General features: G+C 47.4%; 1 protein-coding gene across 2 annotated transcripts in view; it reads right to left on the reverse strand.

Moving 5' to 3' along the window:
- MYO7A (myosin VIIA) overlaps positions 1-11988 on the reverse strand; it is a 63209-nt gene that overhangs the window by 32125 nt on the left and 19096 nt on the right. For both annotated transcript variants that reach the window (XM_035892688.1, XM_035892687.1), the window contains exons 14-16: positions 4900-5037; positions 1092-1250; positions 653-745 (exon numbers count right to left, since the gene is read on the reverse strand). In XM_035892688.1, the coding sequence (XP_035748581.1) occupies positions 653-745; positions 1092-1250; positions 4900-5037 (390 nt within the window). The remainder of the gene's footprint in view (positions 1-652; positions 746-1091; positions 1251-4899; positions 5038-11988) is intronic.

The raw sequence follows: 11988 nt of genomic DNA on the forward strand, positions 1-11988 counted from the left end.
ACTAGCGGGAACAGCTTCTAGGGAAGAGATGGGGGTGTTCAAGCTGGTGATGGGGTTGGGGGTGAATTTACATATAAGCGGTGAGGGTTTACTGCTGAGATTTTTGCTCGAGAGAAGCCTTTGCTTTCAGCCTGGTTCACGGCCAGCTGAGCCTCATCTTCCCAGGACAACACAGAAATGAGTTTGTAAGGGGAGATGAGCGAGAACAGGGCTGAAGGGGACCTGCAACGTTGGGCTGCTCTGTGTCAGCAGGACCGATGCAGAAAGGGAGGTTGTAGGCACGTCTTGGTTTGTGCAAGGACGTGCTGAAAGCAAAGAGAGCCTGTTCTTGGTCCCTCTCTCTGCAGGACTCTGCACGGACATGCCTTCTGCTGCTGTGCTTTTTGGGTGAAGGCAGGAGATGAGGTTGAGTGGCCATGTGCTGTGACTATTTCTGTGTCTGTATAGGTATGTGCATGCATCCGTGCTGGCAGAGTGTCAGGACTTCCTCCTGCCCACCGCTTCCTAAACCAGACCCAAATATCCTGCCTTGGCCCAAGTCCTACCCACTGCCACGCCAGCCCAGAGACCATGGGAAAGGGTGACGTCTTGTGATGGAAAGGGAATGGTAGGAGATCCCTTCACAGGCAAGGGGATGTGGAGAACCACTTACCTTCAGGAATATCTTTGTCTTGCCGATCTGCCAGTCATCATCCTTCCCGAGCACTGCTTCGGCGATGCGCTGGCACGTCCCACGCAGGTCGCCCTGGTAGGAGAGGGGGTGGGATTCACCACGACTAGCCTCACCCATCACTCCTCCCAAGCCCAGTGGGGACCTTTTCTGGTCCAAATTCCAGTAGTTTTCTGCTAATGAGGTTCCCAGGGCTTTACTGTCACCACATTTAAAGTGACCGAGAGGGACAGGCTGAATATAGCTACCTGTCCTTGCCAGCCCTGCAACCATTTTTCCTTCATTTGGAAAGCCCAGAGCACCACTGTAACATCTGGGGATCAAATGTTGCATAATTGCATTTGGAGAGGATGCACACCCCATAAATACCTCTGGAGAGCCCAGCAGAGAACAGTCATTTCCCGTGGAAGAAGATGCTCACCTGCTTGTATGCTGGCTTCACCCCGGGCATGAGTACCCGATACCGGTCCACAAACTCCACAAACGTGTAGCGGATGGGGTAGCCAGCTCGGCGGATCCGGATGGTCTCCATCATCCCTGAGTACCTCAGCTGACGGACGCACAGCTCCCGGTCAAACAGCTGGGGAAGTTACAGGACATGGTGGTTTGATTGCACATCTTGGCCTGGATTGGCCATAGAGAGTGGGGAATCTAAGATGTGTGGGGCAAGCAAGTCAGGCATCCACCCAAATCCTTCACTTGGTGGACCCAAGGCCATAGGGCTCTTTGCTGTCATGGGCCTGATCCAATGAACTGCTGAGTGCGTTTGACTCACTTCATTTCTTTAATTCCTGCTTGCAAGACTGGATGTGTCCCATGCATTACACAAAGGACTGAGAAGAGAACTGGACAGCACAATGCAATGGTGAACATCACCTTGGGAAAATGGGCAGCATCTACAAGGGTCAAACCATACAGTCACCCTCACAATGACCACTCCATGGTCATTAACTTCTGACCACTGCTCTGAGCTTTACCGGCATGATCACAGCACTCCTGTATGGGGACAGCAGTACTGTTTTGCAGGCAGAGGAAGCAGAGGACCATATCAGCCAAGGCTCAGACACTCAAAAGTCTTAGGGTGCCTACACCAGTTGATCTTAGGGTAGGTGACACGCTGAAGTCACACAAAGGAAGAGTGCAGCCTTGGCGATGCCAAGGCCCTGGGATATTATCAAACCACCCTGTACCCAGAAGGACATCCAAGGAGCTTAAAACGAACAGGTCAGAACTGAGAACAGCTGAGGGTTTTAGGGAAAGGACAAATCTCAGACCAGCATCTGTGGGTGCTCCTGACAAGCAGCAGATCGTTTCAAGGCCAGACAACAGACATAGGCAATCCAGTCCTTGGAGGTGTTTGCTAATAAACCTGGCTGCTCCTCTTTGTTTTGGTTGCCTCAGGGTGGATAAGGAGTGATGCTGCTAGGTGGGCAGATCTGCTGAAGCAAAGGGACGTTCAGAAAAATCTCTCTTGCGCATTGAGGGGGATCCTGGAGCCCCTGAGAGCACCCTCTTGCAGCCTGATATTGTCTGCTGGGAGCATCCAAAAAGTGTTCAACCCAAGTGGGTCGACGTGGCATAAAGGCAGACGTGGTGTGGTGCTGGCACACCACAGAAAGTTGGGACAGTAAATCCCAGCCTGGGCCAAAGAGTTACTGCCAGGGCGTTACTCATCCACCCTCCCTTCAGCTGTTTAAAATGTGAGCATCTGTGCATGTACAGATATGAGGATCTAAAATGTGAGGCACGTAGGCCCTCCTTGAAGTGAGCGAGGAGACATAGGTATGTGCCTGTATCTCAGAAGCATCTCCTGGGACAGGAGGATCTGCCCTATGGATGCACCCATCTCCCCATCCAAGGGGGAGCTTTTTGACCAGCTCACAGCAGCCACTTAACCATGAAAGGGCTAGAGTCTCCTGATCCCAGGAGAAGGCAACAGATGAGCAAGGAAAAGGCAGAAAGCAAGCCTCATCCAGGTTTGGTCTCAAGCTGTCCCTATCTAAGCTGGGCATCAGGGATGAGAAAGGTGCAGAGGAAAGAGGTGCGTGTTCCTCTGTCTCGCCCTGCCATGAAGCAGAAGGGTACATGAGCGGCTGTGGCCTTTGCAAATAACCCTCCAGAGCTTCCAGGGCTAGTTCATCGCACATATGGGCAACTACGAGCTCCTGGCATCAGGGTCTGATGAGGCACAGACTGCTGGAGACAGTTTTGACTTTCTTTGCATGCTTTGGTACCTAATCCATCCCACACATTTCTTTTGGACTAACCAGAACAACAGAGCAATGCTCAGAAACAGCAGCATAGGTCGATGTACAGACCCAGAGAACTCCAGCCACCATCCTGATCAAATTTTATTTTTGTTTTCCCCCACAGCACATTTTAGAAGGAAGCAAAAGGTTTAAAATAACATAAAGTAACAGTCAGGACTTTCCACTGACCTTTCACTTCCCACTATCCCATTTCCTACCACTATCAGTACACTTTCCTTCAAAGCCAGGGACAGAAAATGAACTCCCACAAAATGTTAAATGTTCTCTTTTGCAGTCACCCTGCACAGCTCTGTCTACCACTCTCTGGGATTTTTTTTCCCCTTTGTATTATTAAACCAAGGCCAAAGATAAATTTAGCAAGAAATCACATTTTGTATCACATAGCACTACAGACTCTGATTCGGTGTTAGCTCATCCACTCATTACTTTAATGGGGAGATTAATTTCTCTCTGCCCAATTCTTTCAAACTTATACCTGTTTTTATGTCCCACTGTAAGTTTTGTAGATAAATGGGTTGGCCACAGACTTCTGGCTTAGCACTTGCAAAAGCTGATGAAATACAGACTTCCTATGCAGGGCACAACATGCCAGACCGAATCCCAGACATCCAGGGGTAAGAGCAGCTCAAAGTCATAATAATTTGGGAATAATTTGTTAACATCAGTTCAGGATGTCCATCTATTTCTCAACATCACCCATGCTTTTTAAAGAAGGTCGTCTTTTGATCTCAACCCAGATGATAAGCTCAGATCAGACATATTTTTCAATATTAACCCAAAATATTCCATTAACATCCTGTTAGGTGCCTTTTTATGCTCACCAAAACCAGGATAAGGGCACAGTGAACTGCTCTGAGAGAGCCACCAAAAATTTTACTCTGCATCATATTAGGGTCACCGAAGAGCAAAACTAAATTTCAAACAAACACTGCTTGTACATAACAGCTCTGAAATTCATTATTTTATGCCTTTCTGCACTCAGCTGAGCTTTGCTAACAGATAGTGACTTAGATAAAGCTCCAGCTCCGGCTAGATTAACCGCTACTGAAGTGCAAAGGCATGGGCAAAATGATTCACAGAAACAGATAGCTGAAATTATTATTAAATAAAGCTCTTCCTCCCCAAGCACTAAGAGTGGTGAGCAGCTAACAGTGACTGCCAACAGCACCAGGCTCCGACCCTGCAAGGCGCTGACAGTGGGATCGGGATGTTCAGCACCCGCCTTACCGTCTGCCTTTCACTGCAAAACTCAGAGTCCCCTCCGTCAGCAGTTTGTGCTCAGGGGGATTTACAGCCACCTCCTTCCCTTTCGTTTCCTCCTAAAAAGTGTGTCCCCAGAGTGTTTGTTGCTTTTGCAGCAACTCTCTGGGAATCAGAGGCAAATCATTCCCCTCACCTTTTTTCTCTGCTTTTAGAATTGTACTTTCACAATTGGTGCAAAAAAAAAAAAAAAAAAAAAAAAAATCAGTTGAAAGGATTTAATGGGGGTGAAACTGAGTGAGATCCCTCAGAAGCAAAGATTTTGTAGAAAACCCCATGGGAAGGGGATCCCTTTTAGGAAACATTGAACCCTGCCATAGGACCGAACCCAAGGCCCTACAACTCAGCCTAAGTCTCTGGTAGGGAGGTGCCTACCCCCTATGGAAATTCAAGACTTTTCCTATAGCAGAAGGGGCTGCAGGGTGAATTCCTTGAGGTCATCCTTCGGAAGAAGGGTAGGGGGGAAGAGCTCCCCTCTGCAAAAATTTTTAGGGTGCTGTTGGATCACAAGGCAAGTGCCTGATTTTGCCAACGCTTTGGTGATTCCCTTGCTTGCAGAACAGGCTGTGAGTTGGTTCGAGCACCCAGGGTCAATCCTAGCTCCATCGACTTCCAAGTTTTGCTGTCGGCTCTGGGGCAGAGTGACCCTGCAGGCGTTCCCATACAAAAGGCAACCAAGGAGAGAAAAGCAGGACTCACCATGGGCTTCTTGTACTCATTGGGCTTGATGCAGCGGACAAAAAAGGGCTGGCACACGCTGAGAGTCCTCATCAACAGCTCCAGGGATCGCTTGAACTGGCTGCTGAGCGTCGGCGAGCGCTTCCTTGTCTCCGCTCCCTGCAAAACCGCAGCGGAGCGGGCTCAGGAAATGAAAGGATAACAAAGCCTTTTGCCTCCGGCTTCGTCCCTGGGAACCTCCCTCAACAGCCAGGGCTGAAGGAGGGAGCAGGGCCAGAGGTGGTTGAGCATTGTGGCAGGAGAGGGGCAAGGCAGAGTCGGCGAGCTTGCAGTGGCCGGACTCTGGCAACCTGCTCCATATGCCTCTACCCAGGGAGGAAAGGTGCCATAATTCAATTTTTCCTGCTAAAACCTCCCTGTGTGACTGGCAATCCCAACTGCCCTATGCAGATCCATGAGGAAGATCTGCCTGTGAGAGTAAACAGCCCCTTCTGGGCCACCAAAAGTCTGTATTGCAGCTTGGGGTGATGCATTTGCCCAGGGATTATTCTTGGGAATGGCTTGGCTTCCCTGTCCCCAGGCATCACAGTATGGTCAAGCCAACCCTCTGTTGTGGTTTCTCATGTCAGACTGAGCCTCTCCTGCTCCCTGGGGTGTGGGACCAGAGACCCAGAGACCCATGTAGTGTGAAAAATGAGCCAGGGGCACGTTCACCGCGGGGCAACTCTGGAATAGCTCCAGAAACTGCTGGTAAGGTCTATATTCCTCAGCCTGTTCTACAGGGAAGATTCGAGTTGTATTTGGAAAATAATATTAACTAGACCAAATGAGGTGGGTATTTAGGGTGAATCAGGATGCTTTTGAGTATTTTGCTTGTTTAAGTTCCTTTGGTTAAATTAATATTCCAGTCTCCAGGTTGGGGCAGGTGTTTCTAAAGCAGAATGGAGTGGTTTCCCTATTTCCCCTTCTCCCTGCCCAGGGAGAACCTTGATATACCAGCTCCAAAGTTAATGAAGCTCCCAGCTCATTTTATGTGTCAATCACTATTACCTGAGCTCATTACACACCAGTCATGGTGGTGCCGTGTGTCTCGTAGGGTCTGGTGTTCAGGGACCCTTTGCAGGGCTGCTGGTGGGTTGGAGGAAGAGTTGGGCACCAGGATGCAACTCCTTCTGAATCGAAAATAGGGCAAACTGTGGCATGACCTGATGGCCAGGGATTTCCCAAAGGGAGGATTCCAGAAGGATTTTAATGCATGTTTCCTCCAAACATCCTCTTCTCTGCAGGTGGTCAAGCCATGCATGGAGTCACAAGGTCCCCAGTTGCATTGGCCTTGCTGCTATGTTTTGCAAGGTGGTGAGTTTTCTTTCTAGTTCTGCTAAAATCTTTATGTGTTCTTCATCATATAGCACTAATAACCTGTCAGATAACATTCCCATCCCCCAAAACTGAGGAATTTCATAGAATCACAGAACAGTTTGGGTTGGAAGGGACTATAAACATCATTTAGTCCAACCCCCTTGCAATGGGCAGGGAATTTGCACAGCTCAGGTTGGATATGACGTTGAGACAAACCCAATCAACACAAACACAAAGTCATCATGGAATTCCAACAAGAGAAAACCCAGCTCATGTACACACCAGAAAAACCTGGCCTGCTTGTGGGGAAGAGCATGGGGAGCTGTCAGTGATCTCTCCCAGCAAAATCCTCCCCTGAAGGACAAACTGTTAACAAATCTAAAGTAATTAATGGATGCAGCTGCTACCTGCAGAGCACTGTAGAGTCTGGTGCTCGCATTCTGTCACAGATTTGATGAGGAATAGGCTGTTTCAGCAAGAATCCTGGTTTGGGTAGCTTTGATTAATGTATTCTTGCCACTTTGCTAATTATGTGCAAGGGGCTCACCTCTGTGAAATGCGAAAGGATAGCCACAGGGGTTAGAAGCAGCAACAGATGCAGGAGCAGAGCTGGAAGCTGGAAGCAACTGCATGTCAGCCAGATTTGTCAATTTGGGCTTGGCTGGGAGAGGTCATTCTTCAACTGTGGTGGTAGGAAGGGTGCAAGACTTTGTACAAGAGTCTACAAGGGGATGCATGAGTGGTTTGCTCCCAGACAGCAGATCCTGCTTCCCTAGGTTGCTGATGCCTTGCATTTCTTCTGTGCATGCATCCAGATCTGGTAAAAGGCAGTGGTGCCATCTCCATCCTTACACCTGAGAGCTTTTTCCTGGGAGGGGCTGGAGGGAAGGCACAGCAGCCAGAAAGCGGCTTGTCCACCTATCCAAAATGTCAGAGTGGTCTGGGCTCCTCCTGTCAAGACTGCACCACCTCACCTATTCACAGGCTTCCTGGGCCTGACATTTGTGCACAGACCCCTCTCGTGGTGGGCACCAGCCATGTGGGCACTAACCAGGCTCTCAGCTACACAATGAAAACTTAGGCGAGTGCTTTGCATCAGCCTCCTCCTGCAGGGGCAGGGCGACAGCACTGAAATCATCGTGGTTCCTCCCACCTCACCCCAGCACCAGTGTGGGGAGAACCACACCACTTCCAACATAATGGGCCCCCAAAAAATGAGTGGAGCAGCCTGCCAACACAGCCTAGCGAGGCACTGAAAATGCAGGTTTTACTGCAGATGGGGAGCATTTTTTAGCTCAAAACAGTCCCCATAGCCTAAAGAAGAAAGACCTGAATATACTCTGCTTTTCTTCTGGGCAGACATGTCTTAGCTTTCAGACTGAGACTGTAGCATCTTTGGGACACAGACTTTCTCTTCACTGGTGTCCATGCAGAGTCTAGCACACAGGAGGACGTGACCTGTGTGTCATGGGGAAGAATGAGCAGCCTGTCCTCAGCACCAAAGGGAAAAAAGCAGAAGAGAAAAATAAGAAAAGGAAGAGAATTACATGCTTTAAAGAGAAGCACCATCTCAAAAGAGAAATTCAGAATGCTGTGCAGACCACAGTAACATTCAGACACACTTCGATGCCACTTCTTTCTGCCACTTCAAGCCACTCTGGCTTTAGAGGTGCAGAGACGTGCGTGGTTGCTTGCGGTAACATAAAGACAAAAGTCAGGGCAGAATATCATCATCAGGACACAAGGGGATGTTCTGCCAGCATGTTCTGTTCAGCCCAAGATTCCCAGTGCTACAGCTGAAGCATCAGGACATTTCTCAGCACCTCTGTGAAGCTGTGAAGTCTCTAGGGACCTATTCCGACTCCTTCCTTTGGTATCTTGGACACGTTTACGTACTTATTATGTGTCCAGAGCTGAGAAAGCATAACCAGTTCAGCCTATCTGCACCCTGTGGGTTCAGTGGGTTAAGATGGACACAAAGTTAAGTAGGATGGTCCTAATACAGACCCAGAGTTCCAGCTAGGGTAATCACCAGGTTTTTTTCTTTGTAACATTCAAGCCAAGTAAACAGAAGCAATGGGAAAGGCAAGCACAAGGAGAAACGTCAGAAGTGGTAGGAGCTACTCTTGCTGTCCCTCTGCACCTTCTCCTCCCACTTTAGGGAGAAGGCTGCATGGTGCACCAGGATCGCTGTACTCTGCACTGGGTCTGCTGGGGAGATGGCGACCTGCTTCAGTGGACACGCAGAAAGATTAATTACTTAAGATGAGTTAGGGAAGGAGAGAGAAGCATGTACCACCAGCAATACTTTGGGGAAAGGTTCTGGACAAAGGGCTGTCCTGCCATCTCCTTAGGATTAAAAGGTCACTAAAATGGGCTGTGCCAATATGACATGCTGTTTCTCAGCCTTTTTTTTTTCAGAAGTCTAAGAAAAATGATGCTTTTTTTTTGGTTATGTGGTTATATGAAATGCCACTGGGGTGGTCTTCAGGTCACCACAGAAAGCTGAGGGCCCCCTCACAGCAGGTTCTGCAGGGACATATAGTGAAGAGACAATCTCTGTCCTAAAGGCTGTGCAGTCTGGAAAGTGCCTTCAGATGCAAAGTTGACATGGGCTACATGTATAACACCACTATTTTGAACTCCACCCCCATTTAATAAAACTTACTGATGTTGATATACTTGGAAAATCTTTTTTGGCTTGGCTGTTCCACCCTTGCCTCAATGCCTAACAAATGCAATCAATTAGTATTCATTAGAAAACCTACAAAACATGAGGCTGTATTATGAGAACGACTATGACAACAACAAAACTCATAGAAATCATCAGTATTATGTCTCGCATTTCCCTGTATCTCCTGTTGTTGTCTTCAGAGAAGAAGACTGGCTTGGGAATTTCGGCAGATTTTGCACAGCAATTCACTCCTGGATTTAATCCCTCCATATCCTAACTCAGGAAGGACTTTTTTTGTTGGTGTGTGGCATTGCTACAACATTAGAGCAGGGCCCAATGAGATGTTGCGATCCAAACAATTTGCAATCATGATATGGAGGGGAAGGAGTCCAGCTCTGGAATGAATGACTTTGGATCATTTTGGGTCAGATCCCCCTCATTGGAATTCCAAGTCCAAACACCCCGAGACACTGCAGAGGTAAGAAGGGTTGAAATTCAGCCCCATGCAAGGTTTTAAATTTTGAAAGTCAGGTCCATCTCTAACATAATCCTCTGGCTATCAAAAGATTGTCATGGAAATGTGAGCAGAGTCACAAGCTAATGTCACAAACGCTTTAGCACACAGTATGCTACCCTATGACCAAATATCTAGCAAGAATGGTTTGGGAAACCATCAGAACCAGTCAGGAGATGAAATGCCACAGAAAAGACCTAAAAAAGGTGTCAAGAGCCAGTTTGGATGATCATGGCAAAGTTCAGTATTAACTGCGTCACTGAAGGCTTGGATTTGAGCTCTCCCCTGGGCAAGACCTAATGCCATCCCACCCCCCAAGAATGATGGCATTTCCAAGCAACACAGAAATGCCATCCAGGAGTCTCTCTCTTCACACATGAACTGTCAGCTTCCTGCCCCTAAAAGGGAAAAACAGGGCCAGATTTGCAGTTGTATGGAGGGATAATGTCCCACTGAAGCCAGTGGTGGCACCATGATAAACGACAGCCAAATCCCACAGATGGTTCATCTGAAGTTAATTAAAATGATTCAGATATCAGGAAAAAACTCCAAAACTTTGGCTCAGGCTGGTTCTGATTTTATCCAAACCGAATTCCCATCATTACATAGCTCTTCTGAGTTGAATCCTAGATATAAATGACAGTCATATGCCTGCATCTATTCAACAAGACGTAAAAATGCTCCCTGCAATATCGGTCACTTGAAATGGATCCTCTATAGATAGGGTGGGAAGAGGAATAAACTGACAAGAGTAAAGCACAATCCTTGCCAAGGAGAGGTGAATATACAACAGAGGAACTCATGTATTCAGTTTACCTTTGGTGTGGGTGTGGGCGACTGGCCAAATGTGCTGGATGCATAGCCACAGAGAAACTACGTGAAGCACAGGTGAAAAAAAAAAAAAAAAACAGAGACAGAGAAGAGCAAATAGTGAAAAGAAGGAATAACCGAAATGGGAGCCTGACATTGTTAGTCTCGGAGGTCCAGCTGTTAAAATATCTCATGAACAAAATGCATTAATTCTTAGATTTTTGTCTATCTCCCTGCCAGCTTTTCCCCTTTGTCTCCATGTGCACAGCCCTGAAGCTGAAGGAACCACCACTCTCCAGCTCTTGCCTCTTGGAAACAGCTCTTCTACATCTTTTAACCTCACTTGTTATCCATCCAGTTTCATCCACCCCCACTCCTCTCCCTCACACATCCCTGCTCTCCCGTGACCGGTACTCTCAATAGACAGTGGTTTGGAAGACGCCAGGGAAAAAAACAAATTTTCACAAAAATTCTAAAGAAATCCCTCCCCCCCTAATTTTAATCCAACTAATCAGATACTTTCTATAGAATGGAAATTTTTGCAAAGGGGAAAGCCCCCTATTTGTTTTTCCCTTCACTGGTTTCCATCTCCCATTGCTCCTTCTACCTGTTCCTTGAGCAACCAGCGCTGTCAGACCATACCGTCTGATTCCTCAGATGAACGCTGTATGATTCCCACTGAATCCATCATTTTACCTGGCACCGCTCAAAGCAATGTTCCGATTCAGAGAACACGTGCAGATAGACCTCCTCTGTGAGGGGCATGCATAAATCAGGCTGCACAGCCCCCTCTGCTCCAGCAATACCCAGTTCACCACACAGGTTTCATTGTGCACAAATATTAGGTCTTTCAGGGACCAAAGAGTTACTACAATTTTCAAATATACATTCTCTCTGATCTCTGGCTTTCTCAAGTCTCCGGCGTATAAGGATCTCATTTGAAAGACTGAATGTAAAGCAGATATGGACTCACAAAATCCCACAAATTCTTTGATAAGCTCCTGAGGACCAAAGGTTGGAAGCTGTTGAGCTATATGCAGTCAACTCCTATGAGCCATGCTCACCTTCTCCTTCTTTTGGGGAATGTGTTTTAAGAAAGGGGCTGCAAAGATTATGGAATTTTGGTGGAAAGCAATGGCAAAATCATCCCAGCCCCATGTTGGATCCTCTTGCCTGAGCAGTTTTGTTTGCGTGGTGTTTAGGGGATTTGTGCTCTCCCAGTTCATGCTAACATTGTGCATGATTAGGGGAGCTGGTACGCAATGTTTGCTCCTCTTCCAGTTCCATGCCAGTCAGGTTACTAATCTCTCACTCAAATAAGAAAAGTGAGAGAACATTCAAGTATCAAAGCACAGGGGCCACCACTCGGGAGAGATTCTGAACATGTTTAATGGAACTATAAAGGAAAAGGTTTATTTCAAAAAAGGTGCTCTGATGCTTTAAAAGGTCCCAGCTCTCAGGCCCTAGACAATGCCCAGGTGGCCATCTCAATTTTGCTGTTATATACTTCCAGCATCTTTTAAAGACGCTTGGTAGGTGTTCTGTGAAGAAGTCTGCATGACTGTGTAAACCTGAGAGCTCCCTCTCATCGATTCCCCAGAGCACATCTCTGCTCTGCCCAAACAAGCAAGAAATCACTTCCACGCTGAACTGCAAAGCTTGCAACGAAAATAAAAAGCAGTGAGGAACAAGCGATAAAAAGCAAAGTAAATGGCAGCACTGATGCTAAGGGAGTTAGTGTCTAGTTCAGCAG

Source organism: Egretta garzetta, unplaced genomic scaffold, assembly GCF_000687185.1.
Source record: "Egretta garzetta isolate BGI_Z169 unplaced genomic scaffold, ASM68718v1 scaffold323, whole genome shotgun sequence".
Lineage (NCBI taxonomy): Eukaryota > Metazoa > Chordata > Aves > Pelecaniformes > Ardeidae > Egretta > Egretta garzetta.